Here is a 22,164-nt window from a genome sequence, read left to right as displayed (position 1 = left end):
TCTCTGATGTGTTTCGTGGTGAAATGCAATTAATAATTCAATGTAAATTACAAGTCTCTGCTGTGTGAGGGATGTGAAAGTGTACAGCAAACAGCATGATTCATTGCAGAATGAATACAAGAGTGGTAAGATCATCGTAATTTAAAATTAATCTGGTCATTTGTGGAACCATTTTTTAAAAGCGGAATAAAATTAGAGCATGTGTTCATACATCAACATCACACTGTGACATTTTTGATGTTTCCAATTTAAACGATGTCACTAAGATGGAGAAGCCTGTGATTTAGTCATTTCAGAAAAGGTCCAATAGCATTCCAGTTTAATATGAAAATCAGTAGTTTAGGTCTAAGCTATTTTTGTATGTCTGTATCGTCCACTAGCCCATGCTAGCGTTCTGAGAATGAATTGCTCCAAGGTGCTTGGAATTTAGGCTAATGTTCTTGGCCTGATGCTTAGAATTAGATCATGATTTCAAATTAAAAATGGCCAAAATAAAACTAAAAGTAGCGTACCATGACAGCTGAACATCTTGGCTGCACTTTTAAACTGTTGACTGTGGGTTAATGTGAAGGATAAACCTAGCCATTATTCATCTACTTAGCACTGTCAATGTGCAATATGTGTTCTAGATCAGAGATAAACAATTTCATCAATGTGTTTATGATTTATATCCCACATTTTCTCCAGTGAGTTCAAGGCAACAAATATGGCTCTCCTACATCTTATATTCATAGAAACCCTGTGAGGTAGGTGAGGTTGAGAGATAGTGGCTGACCCGAAGTGACCTCATTGAACTTATGATACCTGGGTTTCTCCAGTCCTGGTCCAACACACTAACCACTAGATCACCAGTGGACCATTTATGAAATGTACTATGAATTAATTATTAATTTGCAATGATATACAAAATTCGTAAAGCAAATCATTTGTCCTGGACTGGCCTCCTCCTTACCGCTTTAACCAATTCCTCTCACTGAATCGTCTTAAGCTTCAAAGTGTCCTTGTCATAACACAAATTAAATCTGAGCATTTTCCACTTTTCCTCATCTCCCAAATCTAGGAAACTATCAACCACCCTCTGCATGGGTTTCTACAAATACACCTTCCCACAATGTTCATTCTTGGGCCTTGTTCACACACATGATTTGCCAGAGGCCTTGTTCACACACATGATTTGCCAGAGGTGTAGAACATTTTAGTGCCATGTTAGAATGTTTCAGAATGTATTAGATGCTATGGAAAAATGAAACAAACCATGAGGAGTCTGGTTTATAGTAATCAGGGTGTGTTTCTGCTGTTGCTTTTGTTTTTACTATATGTGTATTTATAACAGCACATTCTACTTTCCAGCCATAATGCTTATCAAAGTTTCTTTGCTATGTTTTTTCCTTGAACACCTTAGCAGAAAGACAGCTAGCTAGACAGTTTCAGTAGTAATAATAAAATAGTGAAGGTCTGAACCAAATCCTCTCACACCCATTTTAGTTGCCTTATCTCCCAACATGGAAAGCCCATCCAGTTACAACACATATTTTCATGCAGCAATAGACATTTAAGCAACCATCAACTGGAAAAACCAGTGTTAGTAAACTGAGAGGCAAGGTGCATGCTAACATGTTCAATGGTGCCCTGACATTGTATAGATACTCTGCATGAAAGCAAGAAGTTGTGTCCCACCTCCAGTGTTATTATTTCTTAGAATTTACAACTTTCCTAGAATTACCAAAGTAGGCTCCTTATTAAGTATATGGAGCATGTATAAAATATAGCATCTGATAGCATTGAAATTACATACACTATAAATGGAAATTGTTTTTGCACAGTTAATAATTATTGCCTTATAAGATTTAACGATCCAGTGCAGTGAGGTAATGTAAAGGTAATAATATTATAGCAAGCATTCAGTGTGAAAAAGGAACAACCTTTAGTAGGAAAGATGTTTAGTAGAAAGTACCGGTAATTGTGTTATTGGGTCAGTTCTGATACTGTTACAACACTGTACTCTATGTCTTGTGACATTATAAATACGTTAAGGACTTGGCATCCTGATTTTAAAATGATTACTTTTTGACTTCAGTGGAGCTTGCTTCATTATAAATACAGTTAGGATCAACGATAGCATGTATTTTTAGGCTCCGATATTCGGTAACAAAAAAATGAATTTAAAAGACATGTGAATGCTTTCTTTTGAACTGAAATTTGTCTTCCACAGAAATACACTTAGGATTATAGTAGAAATGTTATTTCTCTAGCATTACACAGGGAGAGAGATGATATGGAAAACCATTTCATAGTTAATTGACCTGAAACCTGCTACTCTGAATTCTAGCAGAACTGCCGTACAGCCACCCTGGCCTGGTTTTGTCCTGATACTGACCATGCCACCCATGTCTGATCTTTATAATAATCAGCAAACCATTTGCATGATATGCAGATAGGGTTGACCAGATTTGGGGGAGTAAAAGTCTAGTAACCCTAAATCCTATTTGCTTCCATTTTTGCAAATTTAGCTGTGGGGGGGGGAACAGTGCTGTTTACAAGTTCAAAACTTCTACACTTGCAATTGAATTAAGAATAAACTGCCCAACAAAATTATTTGGGATATTGTGTGCTAGACTGTTATTTGTCGCTGCTTTTCAATGTGTTGTCTTCAATCTCAAAAAGTTATTAGATTCATATATATTTTTTAAAAAAGCAAACTATACTCCTTAAGCCCACAATTCATATAACTTTCACACATCTCCTCTCTCTCTTGAAAGGAAAACTGCCTGCATGCTGCTTCCACAAAATGTAGATAATAATGAAATTTACTTCATACAAATCACCATCAAAATCTTTCCAACAGCTTCTCATCATCACAGGGGAGCAAAGGCCAAAAGGTACATTTAATGAGGCCAAACAGAAGCTTACTTACTCCCAGGGGAAATGTTAATCTTATTTATAAAGAAACTAGAAAAAGAGAAAAAGCCAAGGATGGATGTTGTATGGGAAGTGTTTACAGTATTTTCTTTGTCTGAACTTCTAGCTAAGGCTTGAATTGAGGCAGAACTTGAGATAATTCAGTTCCTCATATTAAAATTTAGTTAATTAGGTTAATAGATACAGCTCCATCTTTTGAAAAAGCCTATCAAGCCCATGGGACTAGCGGCAGGGTCGTGCAAAATCCCGCCCACCATCTTGGCTTTGTTCTTCAGAGAGAACAAACCCAGCAACTTATTCTGAAGCGAACTAAAGGCTCAGTTTTATTTCAATGAAACCATATTCATTAGCACCATAATCATTCAAGCTATATTAAAAATGTATAAGCCACCTTGTTTAGAAACACACAAACAGACACACACACCAATACTCTAGGTATTAGCTCTCAACAACAGGTTCTCATTTTGTTTGTTTTTCTTGCAGTCAAAGGGTGGTTTGATCTAGTTTCCCCAAAGGAAGTCCAACAGACTTCAAAACTAGAGACCCAGTTGAAAGACCATCATATACAACAGTGTGTTGCACAACACTAGCAATGAATTATTGGCGGCGGGGGGGGGGGGGAAATGATGCTCAGTTGGCCCTGATAGTGGTTGGGAGACATACATTTCTCTCTGCATCGTAAGACAAATTGAAGGGGCATTTCATTTATAATCGTAGGTGTCAGACAACACAACTGGCATATCCATGCATATGGCATCCCATACTATGAATGCATCCCAACTTTCAAAGGTGATCCAACACAAGGATCTGTGTGAAAAATCTGGCAGCTGTGCAATAATCTCCATTGCTTTTTATTTGCAGGAAGACATAATCAAGCATTATTCTAACCATGAAGAAGTGCAGAAGGGCCTGTGTGAAGCGTACAGTGGTACCTCTACTTACAGATGTGATCCGTTCTGGGGTGCTGTTCACACCCCAAAAAGTCTGTAAGTACAGCACCGCTTCTGCACATGCGCATGACACAATAGAGTGCTCCTGCGCATGCACAAAGCATGCAGAATGCTTCTGCACACACACACGGGGTGAAACCCGGAAGTATACACTTCCGGGTTTGCCGTGTTGGCAACCCAAAAATCCACAACCTGAACCTAACGCAACTAGAGGTATGACTGTATTTCCTTGCAGTAACGATATAATGCATAGGTACCAAAGGCAGGTGTGGTTCTGAGCAGGTTTAAGAAATTTTATTGTGGCATTAGCTTTTGTGAACTAAAATCTTCTTCGTTAGATGCATCAGTCCTGAACAGCAGGTATTCACACATGCAGAAAGGGGCACTGTAAGCACTGAGGTCAGAAGGGAAGGATATGAAAAATGTATTTAGACTGACAATTCAATAGAGCTTCTGTGTCTGCTAGGGCCCACTTAAGATTCTTGCGCTTTTTCACCAACCTCATAGATGCCCCGAACACCCTATTGGCTAAACAAGCCTTTGTATCATTACAATATAATACCACTTGGCATAAAAGTCTATTAGACATTCTATCCAGATACAACTTACCAGAGTTTAATACTCTCAAATTGTGGAGCCCTGATAAAGTTCGGGAATGGATCTTTGAAAAAGACGCCTTTTTGGACTCCACCAAGATAAAAAAACTCTGGATTTTCCTACTGGTTCCCACGAGTAAAAGCAGTCAAAATCTGTGCCAACTACTTGGTGGAGATCACTGATCCCACCCTTCGGAGAGCTTTCACCATGGCACGGTTTCAAACATTGCCAACTGCTTATCTGACCGGTATATACACAAAAACCCCAGTTGAACATCGTTTATGTCCTTGCTCTATGAAAATTAAAGAGGATCTTACACATTATTTCCTCTATTGCCCCATTTACTCGGGCTTTAGAGACGCATTGCTGCAAATTATACCCATCTCTATAACCAGTCCTGAAGATAGCGTAAAATTTTTGTTAGTTGATGCAAACCCACGCATTACCCATGTGGTAGCGGTCTTTGTGATGAAGGCCATGAAAGCCAGGGAAAGATTTATGAACGACAATGTAAAGACCCCTTCATCGTCTGTTTAACTCGCTGCTCGTTTTCCCTCCTTTTCTACTTTGTGGGAAGAAGGTTTTGTTGGCATAGTATGTAATGAATTTTAATATTTTTAACTATTGATTTTAGTGTTGATTTTTGTGCACAGGCATGGTCCTGTAAATTTAAAAATTTGCTAATTTTTAAGATGCCACAAGACTCTTTAGTGTTTCAGTGATCAGGATTTCAGGATATGATTGGTGAGCTATACAAAATTGCTAACTTGTTGCTTAATTCAACAATTGCCATAGTGCTGAAAAGATGTACTACAGCCTGTTTCATGTGTATGTATTTGCATTTTTTTAATGTATACACGCTAAGCAGTTTACAAATAACAACAAAAAGGAATCAATATGGGAAATACAAAATAAATTCAACATTCAAAACCACTACTGCTAATAATAATTCAACAAACCATATACAAAACACTGAAATATATCAAATGCAACATACAATATATCATAAAAACTCATATATATTTTAGAAAACCCACACACCACAGGGCTGTATCAAACACAGCAACTCCACTGGCACAACAGACTTCTATGCGCACAATGGAGCCTCCTCTTCCTCTTCTGTCCCCTTCAGCTCCCCCTGCCCCCTCAAAATAAGCTCCAGGGTGTTGGTGGTGCATTGCAGAGGAGGAGCAGAAGAAGAAAGAGAAGTTCTATTGAACTAGCAGAATTCCTCTGTTGCAACGCTAGGTGCCACCCACAGAATACACTCACCAAAATAATAACTCTCCTTAGAGATTATGATACTCAAGAAGTGGTACAGTTGCCACAGCAACCTAAGTTAGTAAAAGGCTTAGCTACAGCTGCCACCTAAACTTCCAGGAACAAAGCCTGTTTTAAGAGCACCTCCAAACTGTGCACCTGATCCTTATTATTTTTTTTATTTATTATTATTTATTGAGTTTATATACCCCCCCCCCTATACCCGGAGGTCTCAGGGCGGTTCACAGAAAATATCACAACATATATAATCAGAATAAAAACAACAACCCAGTAACACACACACACCCCCAGAAAACAGCCACATTTTAAAAGGTTATAGGATGTCAAACAGATCAACCAAAGGCTCCAATAATTGGGGCTATAAGAACATGGTATCTCACACAGGCAAACAAGGGGAGGGTGGTCCCGTGGCACCTATCCAGCCTCCTAATATACTACCCCAAAAGAGATGGACATGCAAAAGATCTCTTTGCCTTTAGCCTTTAGCTAGGAGCAAAAACTGTATCCTGACATGCACACTTCAAGCTTGAATGTCCTGGTGTAAATTTTCCTTTTCTTTTTTTCAAATAAAGAATTCTTTAAAATATTTTAGTTATTTTTGTGACTAGAGGGTCAATTTTTGTAAAGACTTCTTTCCACCAAAGACCCAACTTCCTGTAAGATTTATTCATTCATAAGTAGCATAATTATTTTCAATGACAGTTTGTGCCTCTGTTTTGGCATCTTGCTTCTATACTAGTTTTGCATGATGCACTAAAGCCCGGTCACTATTTTTTTCCCCTTTTAGCTTATTAGTAAAATAAAGAGCAAACTCAGCAGTAAAATGATGCTGAACTATTTATACTAGCAATCTGATGTTATTTATTTTTTATGCAGTAGGGAAGAGGGAAAGGACTGATCAGGAAGGTCACTAAGGAAACAGATAATTACTTTTGATGAAGTATAATCACCAGAAATCCTACAAACATCATAATTTATCTTCACGATGCTGAGCTTTCCAACAGACGTTCTCAATGAAATTACCGATCATTGTTCAGAAATGGGCAGTGAATCAAGGAAGAAAGAGTCACATTTTTGGACTTCAGACTTACAAAACAAATGTATAAAGTTTCTATTAACAATATATATTACCAATTGTGAGACATATACTACAGCTCTTACTAGATTAAAATATTGATTAGACAGAAATGCATAGGCCCTTCTCAGCTTTTATTTCATTTTCTCACAAATCAAATTAAGAGTTTGAAGTGGGGGACCTGAAGAACCACCTGTCCCTGTCTACACACTCAAGACTAATATGCTCAACAGAGGCTCTTCTCTGAGTACCTCTGAAAGATGGAGGGAAGTTTCAGGGAAACTGTTTTTTTTGTTACATCAGTGGTGCATGAGGGGAGGGGGGAGCAGCAGTGATGCAGAATTCACCAGGATTGAAGTGGTTGCAGCTAGTTTAGGAGAGCTCCAGGTTGGTGGCAGCATGGACCTGATGGACAACACTGCTAACCCAGAGTTTGGAGAGTCACTCTCCAAAGAGACTTATCAGGCATCCATTTGATGTTATTTAAGTGCCAGGCAAAAAAAACTCCACCCCCCCCCAGCTCTATCTGTGCTGCTGAATTTATGCTGTTTTCTTTAGATTGGCTGCTTTTGATATATAAGGTGATATCCAAATAAGGCACACGCAAATTAAACTCACTGGAAGTCCTTTGATTTCAATGAGTCTATGACATATTTTGATATCACACAATGTTTGTACATTTTTATTTCTGATTGTTTGCAAACCACCCTCAGAATTTATCTGTAGTGTGGGGTAGAATTCCCCATAATATGATAACGTAGAATTAGAGTAAAATGTAATTTTCCCCATGCCCCACCCATGTAGCACAATGTAGTTTATGATTGCCATCTTATACCCAGTTACCTGGGAGCAAACCTCAAGGAACTCCATGGGACTTACTTTTGAGGAGGCACATATAACATTGCACTCTTAATCCTTTAAAACATGGCAACATATATTGCGCAAATATATGAAAAGTAAGCAGACTGAATCACAAAATGAAATGTTTTCAAATATTACAGTTGCAAAAGCAGAGAGCAACTGGTTTCAGTGCAATGTGCAATCACTTCTTATTTTTTTACATTACTTGTAATTTGTTCCTCTACACCATCTATGTTGACATAATATGCACATAATTGAAATTCCCTCTAAAACTTTAATTTATTCTGACCATTATCCATTAGCATAATTCAAACAATTAATTATAACACTACACAATACCAAGGGGATTCAGAATTATTTGTTCTTATGGTAAACTTTAGATTGTATTTCAAATACAAGATTAGTTTCATCCACAGAAGGTAAGCATTATGTGTGTGTATGTGTGTACATATAGAGTGACACACACACTAAATATATATATACACATACAATAACACCCTTTATGAAATTATTCTTTGAGTAAAGCTTCTTTCGTCACATAAAAAGGGAAGTCCTATCCTCACCACAAAGAAGAAGAAAAGACCAGCAGTAACAAGCAAATGTCTCACTGTTATGGCTATCCAAAGTGTATATTCCCATCATGTAGAAGCCTTGCAAACCCACATGGCAAAGATGCAAGTGGTATAGCCATTGTACCTCCTGTATGATTTCAAGTGGCAAAAACCATCTGTCTATTCACTCTGAAAAGCTTCCCCCTCTTCCCTCAAGCCCCTTCTCACAGAATGCCATAGTATCCCTGCCAGACTTTGAACTGGTGTCTGTGTGTCACACACAAAGTTCCTCTCAAGGCTCTTTCTGCTCAGAGAGGTTTTGTAAGGTTTAGGCCAAAGTGACCAATCATGGCCTAACAAAAAGGTTAGTGTGTCTGGCGACAATGCAAGAAAGGGATGTGAGTAACCCTCTTTGTAATGACCTACATGCACCCCAGTGTAAAGAACACTGAATGCAGTCAGAGGAGGGATGCTCAGGCACCCGAAAGAAAGAAAATTATTGGGGAGGGGAAATCTGCCTTCAGCTGGAAACAAATGCTCTTTAATGCCAAAATGAATTTTCCCAAAGAGCCTGAACAATCATGGACCCATTACTCCCAATCCAAGAGCTATTAATAGTACTTGATTAGGCTAAACAGAATAACAGATCCACTTCAACTCCTGAGCCTGATCAGTAGCAGGCAGACTAAGTACTATATTGTGTCTGTCTCCACCATATAGGGCTGTTCTTGAGATAAGGGCAATTTGCATACCAGAGTTATTTGTGTTACATGAATGCACTGGCAACGATGGGCAGAAGCACTTCAAAATAGGTTTCCTCTTAACCAAGGCAGAAGAAGGACCTCCAGAAAAAAGTTTAACTCAGAGAAAACTCATTTAAATTAATTGACATGACTACGTTAGGTTCATTAATTTCAATGGGTCTACTCTGAGTAAAACTTAGTTGACTACCACCCAATGGAACTTAATTTTGAGTAGACATGTATAGGATTCTGCTGTAACTGCCTTTCAAAATCTCGTCCACATACAAAAGATTTCAACCAATTATTAACCAGATTTCAACCAGATGAAGTACTGTATTAATTCTAAGACAAAACTACTTTGGGTATAATTCCCAGTAGACAGCAAGTGTCACGCCGTAACTAAACCTAAAGCTTTCAATCAGGTCATCTTTAGTCATCTGTATCATCCCTTTCAACTTTATTGGTCCCCCATGGCGAACAGAATTAAAAGGTTTTATCTTAGCCAATAAAACTCATTTATTTCTACTGTAGGGGATAGGCTGAGTAACCTTAAACAGATTAAGGAAAAGCCTGTATGCTACTGCACTTCAGCAAACATCTTTATGTAGGGAGCATAAAAGCACTGACAGGGGGAAACCCCATAAAATTAAGGGACAGCATTACAACTTAACATCTAAGAATGGGAGGAGGAACAGCACTGGAAAAGCCCTGTCAAAAAGCAAGGCAGACAGTGCATTGCCTCATTTGTTTTCTGAAACTGAGCTTTCCTTCCAGGTTCCTGCAACTCCTAATTCATCTCTTCTTTTGCACAGTCTCTTTGGTCATAATAAAGCAGTAACACCCTGCTGATATCAATTTCAGTCCTGTTTTAATCCCTGAAATTGATTTATCCTCTCTTGTATGAGCTTCCCTAATTGTAATGCCTCAGGAAGCAATCTTTATGGAACACTGAAAATTAGAAATGTGTTGCTATAGTATTGCATCATCAACATTATGTCCCTGTGTATATCCCAGTTAAGCACTGCACCTTAAGTGAGCCCCTAATCTCATAACAAAATTAAAGTAGCCTTTGCAGTACTTAGGAAATAATGCCTTTGAAGGAAATAAAAAGGCCCTGCTGACTTCGTTCGCTGAAAATTCCTCTCCTTTTCCTTCCCAACTATTTTTCTGGCAAAGCAACATTACTACATCAGCCTGATGCACACCAGTTGCCAAATCATGACATGTCTACTTATGCACTTCTCCATCTCCTCATCTAAACAGACATTTCATGTTCTGCTCCATTCCCTGCTTGATTAGCACTTTGTTCTTATCTCAGGTCTTCCCTTTTCGCACCTTAGTCACTTCACTTGTCCACAGTTATTCAGTCCTTGAGGTATTGCTGTCCTGAGCTATTTAAGGATTTATAGGTCAAAACCAGCACTTTGAATTGGCCCTGGAAATTAATTTGCAGCCAATGTCGTCGGGCCAGGATTGGTTTAATATGCTCAAACTATTAGCCCCAGTGAGTAACCTGGCTGCTGAATTCTGCACTAGCTTAAGTTTCCAGACTATCTTCAGAGGCAGCCGTATGTATAAAGCATTGCAGTAATTTACCGCATTTTTTGCCCCATAGGACGCACTTTTTCCCCTCCAAAAATGAAGGGGAAATGTGTGTGCGTCCTATGGGGTGAATGCAGGCATTCGCTGAAGCCTGGAGAGCGAGAGGGGTCGGTGTGCACCGACCCCTCTTGCTCTCCAGGCTTTGCACGGCTCTCCGCAAGGCGCGATAGCCCTGCGCTGGGCTCCCGCGGCTTGTGGAGAGTTGCCTGCATGCCGAAGGCTGGGTGCGCTGTGCTCAGCGCACCCAGACTTCGCACGGCTCTCCGCAAGGCGCGGGAGCCCGGCGACGGGCTCCCACGGCTTGCAGAGAGTTGCCTGTTCTGGGGGCTGGGGTCGGGGGAAGCTCGGGCTTCCCCAGCCCCGCACCTGGGGGGGAAATATTTTTTCCCCCTTTATTTCCCCCCAAAAAAACTAGGTGCGCCTTATGGGACGGTGCGTCCTATAGGGCGAAAAATACGGTAACCTAGAGGTTACCAGAGCATGGGCAGTAGGAGTTAGGCTGTTCCTGTCCAATAGGGGCACAGCTGGGCCAAAGCTGATGGAAAACACTGGAAAACTACCTGAGCCTCAAACGACCGCAAAGAATCCAGGAATATCCCCCAAGCTATGTACCTACTCTTTCAGAGGGAGTGTAACCCCATCAAGGCAACCTCCTATCCATCCAGTCTAGGTGCCTAAGTCTTATCTGGTTTGAGCTTCAGTTTGCTGGCTCTCATCCAGCCCATTACCAAGGTTATAAAACCCTATAAGGCACCACTTACATTGATGGCATTAATCATGACAAATAATGAAACGCTTTACTGATTCGAGCCACAACAAGATAAATTAATTAATGGAGCATCTTCATAACACCATCTAAATCAAAACTATGGATACAGATCATACCAGGCTAACATTTCAAGTCTGCCTCGCCTGTAACATTTACTTGGTTTTACACATTTTCACACAACAGCACTGAAACAGACTTGATGGCCTCACCATGGCAAATTTGCACAGTAAGCATGAGAACACTTCAGATGGAAAACTATGGGACTCTTGGAGGAGCAGCACAAAATAGATGCAGATGGTGAAAGAAGGAAGAAAGAGGCAATTCAGAATGATGACAGCACCCACAGACTGGAAATTATTTCAAACCACAGGTGTTGCTGCTTCTTTAATAATAATAAAAAAGTCTAGAAATATCAAGTTAGGTTCTGAAAATGCTGGTGTTGTTCAACTGACTTGGCATGGGAAAAGGAAAGCTATCCGAACAATAACATGCCAAACAAACTCGTAGATCACCCTACAGTTCAAAGTCTAAAATGAACATTTTTTTAAGTTACAGAACAAATGAACTATACAAAAAGTTACTCATCCTGCTATATAAAAGCTTTTTGTAGAGCTGCTAAGCTAAGTGATCACATACTGAATCTTCAATATTTACTGCAAACCGATTCATCTCATGTCAGTGTCCCCACATTTTTTATCTTCCTTTCAAACTGGCTGTAACCCTCAAAAAGACAAACGTTCATCACTGAAGGTTGTTTATTTTCTGCCAAATACCATCAGCACAGAGAGAACGTTCAAAGTTTTGTTCATATGCTAGGTGAACTTCCTGTGCAATTGTTTCCACTGAAATCAATAGGTGTTCTGCTGTTGAGCTCAGCACAACCAAAACAGACATAAAGATATCAATTACGACAGTGTCATTTCTATATATAATAGTAGATTCCAAGTTCCTCACTTCTGCAAAATAAATTTATTGCACTGGTGATTTATGGATACATCCTTTTCCATGCTTCTTCCAGAGCTTACGTTACATTCAGTTACTAATCTTTCTGCCTGTTTCACTTGGTCCTTATTGGATAAAACTGAATTCTTAAAACTGAATTTATCCAACTAAAGTTGCAGTCCTAAGCAAGCTTGTGAGTAAACCCCACTGAACTCAATAGCCCTTGCTTCTGAGTAAACATGCTTAGGACTGTGCTGTTTCTTTCCCCCTCTCTTCGCTACCCCAGCAAAAAAAAATATAAAAAAATTAGGGTCCCCCCCTTTTATATCTTTTCAGAACCTTGCAAAATAGTGTCATTGTCAAATTGTTAATTGCATGTCAAGGTATTCAGTTTAATTTGAATGGTTTTTATTGGATTTATCTTATGTGTATTTTTATACAGTAAAACTTATTATGATTCTAAACTTTTATTGGAAACCCTCCTTGGATTACCATGTAATGAAAGAAAATATATCTATTATGTTAATAAACATTTTTAAAATTCATTTCTCTCTGCTAAAATTATTCATTTTTCATTTAATGTAGGCTTGATTACTGTATTGAATCAGCATGAAATATTAGCCTTAAGTTAATTTGGTCCCTTTCACATCAAAACAGATGGTTTGAATGTTGAAATTGGATTACATTTACACCCTACATTCAGCTACCATCTCCTAAAACCTTCATGGCTATGAGCAGTCTCAGGGATGACTCCTTATCAAAACTAGAAGGTCTGTGTCTTTAACAACTGCATTGCAGGCAAAAATCAATTTTTCATCCGTCAAATTCTACCCATCATGGAGCTCTCATGCAGACAGCTCATGTTTGTAGTTCAATACTATGCATGTTTATTCAGAGTTAAGTCCCATTGTGTTCAATAAGGCTTACAGCCAGGTAAGTGGGCAAGGGATTTCAGTCTTAAAAAAGTTTAAGCAGTTTTAATTGCCAGCATTAACTGAAACTGCGATTGAAACACAGATTACCATATATTGTGACAGTTGGAACAATAATTCCATCTTTGAGAAAAGCCTTGTCTACAAGAGGAAAAGAATCAAAATGAAACATCTTGAAGGCTATGCACTCCAATTTGCAGCCCATTCCTGAACGGGATAGCATTTTTGTTTATACACGAAGGTATAAAACTCCATTTGGCAAAAGTTTAGTATCTATTACATGCTATATGGTGCAAAAATAATAATAATTAATGGCTGTTATTATTTATATATACCATTTACTATTCATGTGTTCATGGTGCTTACTCTCTAATAAGCATGCATTGGATTGTAGCCTCAGAGACTTTTTCAATTGACTTTCTTTCAGCATGAGGCTTATGGCTTCTTAGAAAAGTGGGGGGGAACCCAACTATCACAGTAATACCTCCGCGAACGTCCGCCTTGTCTAGCGTCCATTCTGGCGAACGTCTATGGCAAACCCGTAAGTACCAGGACGTGTTACTTCTGGGTTTGCCACTCGCGCAAGCGCAGAAGCACTAAATTGCACTTCACGCATGCGCAGAAGCACAAACCACTCCATGCACATGCACAGACGCAGCACTTTGCCCTGCATCCTTTTTGGCTAGCGGCCGGGGCTCCAAAATGGATCCCAGCCACAAAACGAGGTACGACTGTATTTGATTAAAACAGACTCTTCATTGCATGTCACTGCAGAAAAGGAAGCAGCCAATAAACAAGACATACATCACTGGTGGAAACCCAGATTTCAGAGTCTGGAGAAGTTTCTTCGTAAGAAGAAATGAAAACCCTATTTACCCTAGACAAGGGATGGGAAGTAAAGACTCCATTTGGTTAAAAGGAATCCCATGCATGTTGGCAGGCCAGCCAGGGAAGGTCATGAATCTGGCTTCTTTCAGTGACCAAGCCTTTAAGAAACCTCTCTGGCCATGCAGAATCCTACCATGGAGAACCACAAGGGGGTGATTAGCTCACATTAATCAGAATCACACTTACTGCACTTCAATGTTTGAGATCGGATCGCTTCCTAAATGGCCAAGAGATTGCAGTTTGCCAAGGAGAAAATGGAACAAACTATTTTTAACAGGGTTCATAAAGGACCAGCAGAATGTCACTAGTCACATGGAAGCTAGGAGCATTTCACAGTACTTGCATCATCATCATCATCAACAACAACAACAACAACAGCTATTGTAGAAGCCATTCAAATAATCCAGTGCTGATCCTGACTCGCAGTAATGTAATCATAAAGTATAAAACCACAGTGGAGTTTTAAAGAAAAGAATCAATTTGAGAACACAGTCTACACATATGAATCAAAATTATATATCATACTAGGTGGTGTGTGTGTTTTATGAATACTTTTAGTATATTTGTATTGTTTTCATGAATGTTTTATTATGCAATTTTGTATTTTATGTTTCCTGTAAATTGCTTTGGGACTCCGTTCAGTTGTGTGAATTGATAATAAATAAATTCAGTGAATTAAACCACAATGGCATCAAACGACCCTAGTCCCCAGAGCTCCATCTCTATTTACCTGAGCATTTCAATGGCCACAAAAATAGAAAATTGTGTTCAAAGTATTCTAAATAAACAATTTCAAGACCTACTTGCTCTGTTTCCACGTGATGCTAACAGAAAGTTATGGAGCTTTAAATAAATCTTAAAACTGACCACTTTGCGATAATAAAAAACAGCTGATAGAGTAAGGCCTATGTGAGAATTGATACATAAGATCACTTTAAAGCATTATGGTTCAAACTCTTACTCTGGCTGAGCATGCCCCATTTTTGTTGCATTGCACAAACTGGTGTCAACAGCCTTTCCCACAAAAATTGTTGTTGTTGCTGTTATCTACTTGCTTGTTCTACAATCAGAAGTTTAGACTCATATACATAAACCTTCTGGGGCTAACTACATGTTCATAGCCATTTAATGATCTTCATAACTGAACAAAGATTTCAGCTTGAGTTTGATGAGCAGCTATAACACACTGACCAAGTTGTTTTTACCTTTGAAAGCTCCCTGACCTAACACAGTGTCAGAATTAAGTTGATGCACAGACTGGCATGGCTTGTAATATGCTAATACAAGCATCTAGTACTAGTATTTGATCATGCAACAGGCAAATCTGTAACTAAATGGAAGCCTAACTTCCAAGCAAACTCAGAACACATGGGTTTGTGCAGGGAATAGGCATGAGGAGTGGACAGTGGCTGTATAAGATTATCTTTAACTGTTTGTTGTAGTTTTATTTAAATATTTCCTAAATTCTTATCCTGACTGGAAACTCAAATATTTCATTTTTAGATCACTTCAATTTTGAGATTTAAAATTTAATTTACAAGTTTTGTAAATCATATGATCACTCTTCAATACCTTCTTCAGAGCAACAATTGATCAAAAGGTGGGGTCTGCTTTTTTCATCGCATGACAATTTAAGTCCTTTAAAAAAATAATTCACATTCTATTAATCTCACCTAATTTTTAAAGTTTTCTATCCCTGACACATGCCATTTCAACACGTGCTTCTCTTCAGCATGTTGGAATATGTCTTCCAGTGTACTTACAAATCCAGTCAATTTCAATATAATGGAACACAATACTAAAGACAGAGAGAAAGGATGCTCAGGTAATAGTTGGTATAATGTGGAGCTCTAGTGGCAGCAAAGAAAAAAGCAGCATGTGTAATAAGTGCAGCTGTATGAAGAGGCTGTGTCTAAGCTTGAAAGTAGATCAGGAATTCTTATGAAGCAACTATAGTGTTTATTTACAGTAACAAATATCATGGAGAGCATGATATTTGAGTTTCAGCTTCATAGAATGCATCTGCATGTTGGATCATACCACTTAAGAAAGTAGTAAACCATGCCTACTAAAAACTCAAAATTTTGCTACACACACATATTAGCCAAAGCCTGACAAAATGTTTGTGTATCTCCCCTGAAGAAGAAAAGTTGTTGTTGTGTATTACCTCTGCTCTTACAAATTTAATGTGCATCTTAAGGTCAAACAGAATCATAGGAGCCAAATCCTAGGGGCCGAGGTCCCTTGCCCCTCCCCAAATAAAATATTAAGGGGGTTGCCCCCTGCAAAGTTGATGGGCATTGCCATCCAAATGGTGTGCATGGGCCATGTCTTGTGATCAATTATGTGGGGTGGGGCTTTGCTGCCCTCTCCATATTTTATACAAGTTGGCACCCCTGCAGAAAATACTTCTTCAGACGTGGCTATTTAAAGCAACAGCCAGCCATGCTTTTTATTATATACAAACCACTCAACAATGCTGGAGTAATATGATCCAATGTTTGTTTCGGACTACTCTGTTTGCAGAGGAGTTTCACATTTTGAACATTTCCTGGGTTAATGAATGGTATCGCCTCATTTGCACCATGCTTTTTGTTCTAGAGAGCCAAAATGGTTACCAAAGCCTTAGCAGCTCTTTAGTTTAATGCCAGTTTAGCCATCAATGCTGTTGAAGACGATAAAGAGCTCTGTACTACTAATCATCACAGTGAAAAGCAAGCCTGTTCAGATATTTCTTTTTAGATATAATCCAAGATATTTGAAGTGCAGTTAAAAAAAATGCACATATCTGTTGATAATACACTCAGTGGCAAACATGGATTTGTCTCTGAGTAATGAACCTTAGCTCCAAGGTTCAGTCATCCTCTAAAGCCCTTTTCATGCATAACTCAATTACAGAAGAGTACAACCACATTTCCAGCCCCACCCGCAGCATCAGCCTTCCTGCCTGGCCCTGACTCCAGACTCCTTACATTAGCATGGTCATCTGCAGTGAAAGAGCCTGCATGTGCACAGACTTTCCTACCATGAAGACACTTCTGCGATCAAGTGTCCCAGTTGCATGAAACTTCTGCATGAGCAGGTACTTGTGCATTCATCACAGAAGGCCACACTACTGTATGGTCAGCTGGGGGAGGGGTTACTAGGCAGAATGCCCAATGCTTCCCCCGGGAATGTGAACTGCTCCCCAGTAATCATTTGATGCCTACTTCACATGAGTACATATGTGAAAGGGAGGGTCTTATGTTTAAGTGTATCTAATGTACTAATTACCCGGCTAAGATACTTTGTGCCTTATAATGGCAAACCAGCAACTTTTCAAAACCGAGAGTTAAATGGCTTACTCATTGTTATCCCACATTAATATTTAAATTAATAGCATTTTGCTTAAGGTGTGCACCCTACATAAATACCTACAACAGTCCCTCATCCTGTAACACATTCCAGTTGCAAGATGCCCAACATAAAACAGCAAAACTTCATATATAACTTATAAAAAAACATTAAGGTAAGTTACCTAAGCAGCACTGGCCTTTTCAAAAAAATAGACTGCAAGGATAATAACATTTCACACATTATTGACCCCGTTTTCATAGAATCCACCACTTAAAGGTTTGCTTGCAAAGAATGTCCAGTGAAGTTAATGGATTTCAGTAGTGAACTCATATCCCTTATAATAATATACAGCAGGAGACATGCAGTCACCTGGTAAAATATCCCTTTACAATGATGAAGGAAACAGTAAGGAAACAGTAACCCAAAAGTTTATGTATTATTTAATGCAAACTGAAACCAAACACTAAAATTATTTTTGGATCTGTTTTTTGAACTGTCTGATGTACTTAACATACTTGCTCCTTTCAGAAGAGCCAAACAGCTGCACAGAACTGCTCACAGATGCGATCCTACACTACAGAATGTCAGAATGTGTGCTGCTGCTCGTTAAACACAAACATCTCTGTAAAGCTACACGAATACATTCAATCACATTTCTAACACTTCACTCTTAAATACATTTATTCGAATTGAATCCCACTGATTTGAATGCATCATGCTTAAAAAATAAGTGGATTGACAGTTTGAGCCTATGCATATTAACTTAGAAGTAAATTCCACTGAATTAAATGGGATTTAAATCTTAGCACATGTGAACAGAATTGCAGCCTTATAACTTTATCAGATGCATTTTGTTCATTAGTCCATACCACTGCTTCCAGCGGGATTTACTACCAAGCAACTGTGCCTGGGATTGCAGGCTCATGGTGCAATCCTGTACAGTTCTGCTCAGAAGGAAGTCCATTGAGCATATAAGCCAACTTCTTCAGCCCCTCCCCAATAAAATATTTAGGGGGGCTTCCCCCCACAGAATTTGTGGGCATTGCCATTCAAATAATGGGTGGGTGCACTGCATTTTGTGATTATGCAGGGCAGGGCTTACCTGCCCCCCCCCTTTTTAATTCAAGTCAGCACCCCTGCCACTGAGTTCAAAGGGACTTCCCCGCAGGCCAATGGCTGTAGACTTGATTTAATAGAGGATAAGTCCAAATGAATACAATGCAATTAATTTTTTTGGCAAGCACACTTAACATCACACAGCACAGATTAAAAGTACTTAAGAGGCAAAATATTAACACACATTGCAATTACAGGTGACTATCAACTTACACAGGGATTGCGTATAGTCAAAACACATTGGCTTCAGTGGCGAGTGGGATTGCCAAAGTCTTTTTTCCCAGATGTCTTTTTCCCCCCCATTTCACCCCCTCTTTATTTTTTTATTTTTTCCTGATTACCAAGCATGTAAAGCTAAATGCACACACATTAAATGTGTGTAAATTGTGAATTACTTGTACATGGAAGAAAACTCCACTTATTTCTGTAAAACTGACCTTTACTTAGAAAGTTTAAGGCTGTTCAGCTATATTAATTAACATTTCCCCCCTCTGTTAATCTCAAACTTCAGAAGACAGGAGATAAAGTATGCTTGTTAAGCCTTTCTCAAACCTTTCTTCAGCACTATCAGCTAATCAAAGAAACCATGTACAAACATTAAACAAAAGTTAGAACTGTCCAGGCTGCTGCCATTTACCTGGTGGGCAATTGCATTCTGGAGGAGCTTCTCTTGCTATTCTGATTCTTGCCATATGCTCATAGGACTTCTGTAGGGAGGAGAGGTAAAGATAGAAAAAGCAGTAAGCAGCATGTTAGTCCCTTGCAGGAGAAACTGGTTAAGAGAGCTGGTGTTAAACATTCTGTGGATCTGTGTTGCATTATGATTTACCTCTGTTTAATATCCTACTTAAGTTACAACGGTCTCTAAACTTGGATTTCAGTCAACTCACATCACTTGTTCACCCCGACAATAGCTAATGGATTACATGGTCACACACACACTGGCTTTCACTTGAATCACCTTTGCGCACGTTTTACCTGTTCATGTGAACACAGTCACCCACCCTTTCCCACATCTGTGAAGCACAAAATAATGCAGAAAACTTGGATTTGAGTGAATATCTGTAAATTAGAGATGAGAGAGTAATGAATATTTTATATATGAAGGTCAAATGCTACCACAATTATAGGAGCTGCCGCTGCCAATTGGATTCTGGCTGCTGCCAAATGGTCACTAGGGACAGGTCCTGGCAGCCCACTGAAACTTGGATCCACATTTTACAGCCACATGTCTGTATGGGTTCTTGTTGAGCCTCAAGTCTGGAACATTTTTATCTTCCAAAAGATCTCAGTAAAAGCATTTTAAGAGCCACAACACTAAAGTAAAAAGGATTTCTTCTACCATTCGGTGGGAACAGCATCACTTTGAAATATACATGGAACAGTCCTGATATAACAATACAGATGTCTCTTTTTCTTCAAGCTATCCCAGGTCTTGTAAGACTGTGTCTTTATCCCATGCCCACAGAGCAACACAGTTCATAGAGCAACGCGGCCATCCTGATTTTTAACATCTTGTTCAAGCAATTGCTGCCCAAGGCTTAATTTAGTCTCAAAGCTCAATTCTGTGTAGACAGCACCCTGCTTGGGGTTTGTATGGCTTCTTTCCTTTCTAATGTTAAAACAGAAAGGCACACTGTACGTGCTCAGAGGCACCCTCTTCATTATTATTGCTTCTCTGTAAAGAAGTGTGTCTGGCTGTTAACCAGAAAGCTGGTGATTTGAGCCCACCCAGGGATGGCTGTGAGCAGGATTCCTACATTTCTAGGGCTTGAGCTGGATGACCTGGAGGGTCCCTTCCAACTCTGCAATTCTATGATTCTATTTCTCTGTGAATAACAATAATGAAGAGTGCGTCCTCTGTAGAATTCAAAGCCAACTGAAGGGCTAAGCCATGGGGAGCCCTGTCCGCAAATTACCCCAATAAAACAGCTAAAAGTCATTCAGCCACACAAAAATGTTTGGCTATTTTCACACACTCTTTTCCTAATATTTACCCAGTTTCTCACTCTTTCTGCTGAAAACATGCCCGCACGAACCCCCTACTTTTCTTCTATTGCCTTTGGCTTGGATTTGGGGCTACGCATGCAACTGGCCTCCATCAGTAAACAGAGAGGCATTCCTGAGGTGGCTGGCTAACTCTCTCTTCCTGGGAGTCCCACCCTCAGCCTCCCAAGGCCACCCCACCTGAGCCAGAAGCCGCTCCACGTTCTCCTTCATCAGTGCATTGAGCTGATCCAAAGAGTAGCTGGGCAGCAGCTGGTAGGAAGAAGCAGCAGCAGCAGCAGCAGCAGATCCGTCCCCTTGGGCCGTCTCGATGGCCAAGACCCTGGCCTGAAGGTCACCGGTCTTCATCCCCAGATACACGCAGGAAGCGATGGACGCCGCCGAGAGCAGCAGGGCAGCCAGCAGCGAGCTGGGGGGCGCCGTCCTGCCGGAGCAGCAGCGCTGTCCTCCCCAGCAGCTGGCCTCCCCGTTGGCACCCTGACCTTTGGCGTCCGGGCTTTTCCCCACCATGCTGGGCTGCTGGCACAGGCGGAGGGCGAACTCCCCTTTCCTCCTCTGGGGAGGAGGGACACTTGGCCCGGAGCTGCCCGCCCCCAGAAACGCGAACACGCGCCCCCCACTCGCGACCAAAATCAACTCCAAGTCAAGACCCCCCTGCCTGCTTGCCAAAGCGCGAGCGGGGCTTTCAAGGCAGAAAGACCATGGCGAGCTTCCTCAGGGCGCCCCTCGAAACTGCCATCCACACGGTCAACACGCCGCCTCCGTGGAAGATTCTCCCTCCAGCGAAGCCCGACAACCTTCCCAGGTGCTCCCCGGAGCCGTTTTCCCCACCCGGCGGCGCGGAGCGGAGACTTGTTGCACCGCTTTCCTCAGGCTGCCTTGGTGCGCTTTTACGCAGCGCCCGGGTCACTTCGGCGGCAAGCCAAGTGCGAGGGGACCCCAGGAAGAGGCGAGCGGCGGCGGCGGCGGCGGCAGCGGTTCTCTTCCTTTCCCCGGAGCGTGTTTGCAGCCCCCTGGCTGCGTAGGCGCCTTCGGTAGCGGCTGTCAGGAACAGTAGCGGCGGCGGCGGCGGCGGCGGCGGCAGCGACTCCTGAGCCTCGCGCTCTCTTCTCTGGACTCTGCACAGCGCACGCCGCCTCCAAGCGCCTGCCAGAACCGCGGGAGCCTCATTAGCATAATTTATTCACCTAGACCGAGGGGCGGGCGCCCAGCGAGCTCCCAGAGAGAGAGAGAGAGAGAGAGGAGGCTAGGGGGGTTCGAGGGGCATTTGCATAATATATGCAAAGCCCCCCGGCGCCGCGGCGTCACGTTGCTTTCCCAGGCTCGCGGGATCGGGATCGCTTCTAAACTGCAGTGTGCGAGGAAGGCAAGAGGGGACGGGTCAGGTCGGCGAAGGAGCAGGAGTTTCAAGGGGGCGCAAAGCGGTACCTACGTTCAGAATCGGTCCCGGAACTTTAGGCAGCTCAGGTAGAAAGGTTGCTCGGTTTTTATCAGTGCTTCACATCAGTGTATCGCAATGTACCACCCTGTGAACATGGGCGTAGCCGGGGGGGCAGGGGGGCAGCTGCCCCCCTAAATCCTCTAAAAGTATTGAA

The 22,164-nt window shown here is 40.9% G+C and overlaps 1 protein-coding gene across 1 annotated transcript in view; it reads right to left on the bottom strand.

Annotated features, from left to right (window-relative positions):
• COL25A1 (collagen type XXV alpha 1 chain) overlaps window positions 1-21,724 on the bottom strand; it is a 325,875-nt gene extending 304,151 nt beyond the window's left edge. Inside the window, exons 1-2 of the mRNA XM_081876942.1 lie at window positions 20,750-21,724; window positions 19,200-19,269 (exon numbers count right to left, since the gene is read on the bottom strand). Coding sequence (XP_081733068.1) covers window positions 19,200-19,269; window positions 20,750-21,079 — 400 coding nt within the window. The 5' untranslated portion in view covers window positions 21,080-21,724. The remainder of the gene's footprint in view (window positions 1-19,199; window positions 19,270-20,749) is intronic.
• Between the last annotated feature and the right edge of the window lie 440 nt (window positions 21,725-22,164).

The sequence above is a fragment of the Podarcis erhardii genome (assembly GCF_964252035.2).
Source record: "Podarcis erhardii genome assembly, chromosome: 9".
NCBI classification, from domain to species: Eukaryota; Metazoa; Chordata; class Lepidosauria; order Squamata; family Lacertidae; genus Podarcis; species Podarcis erhardii.
The sequence above is the reverse complement of the archived record's forward strand: the minus strand, read 5'-3'. Positions and strand labels throughout refer to the sequence as shown.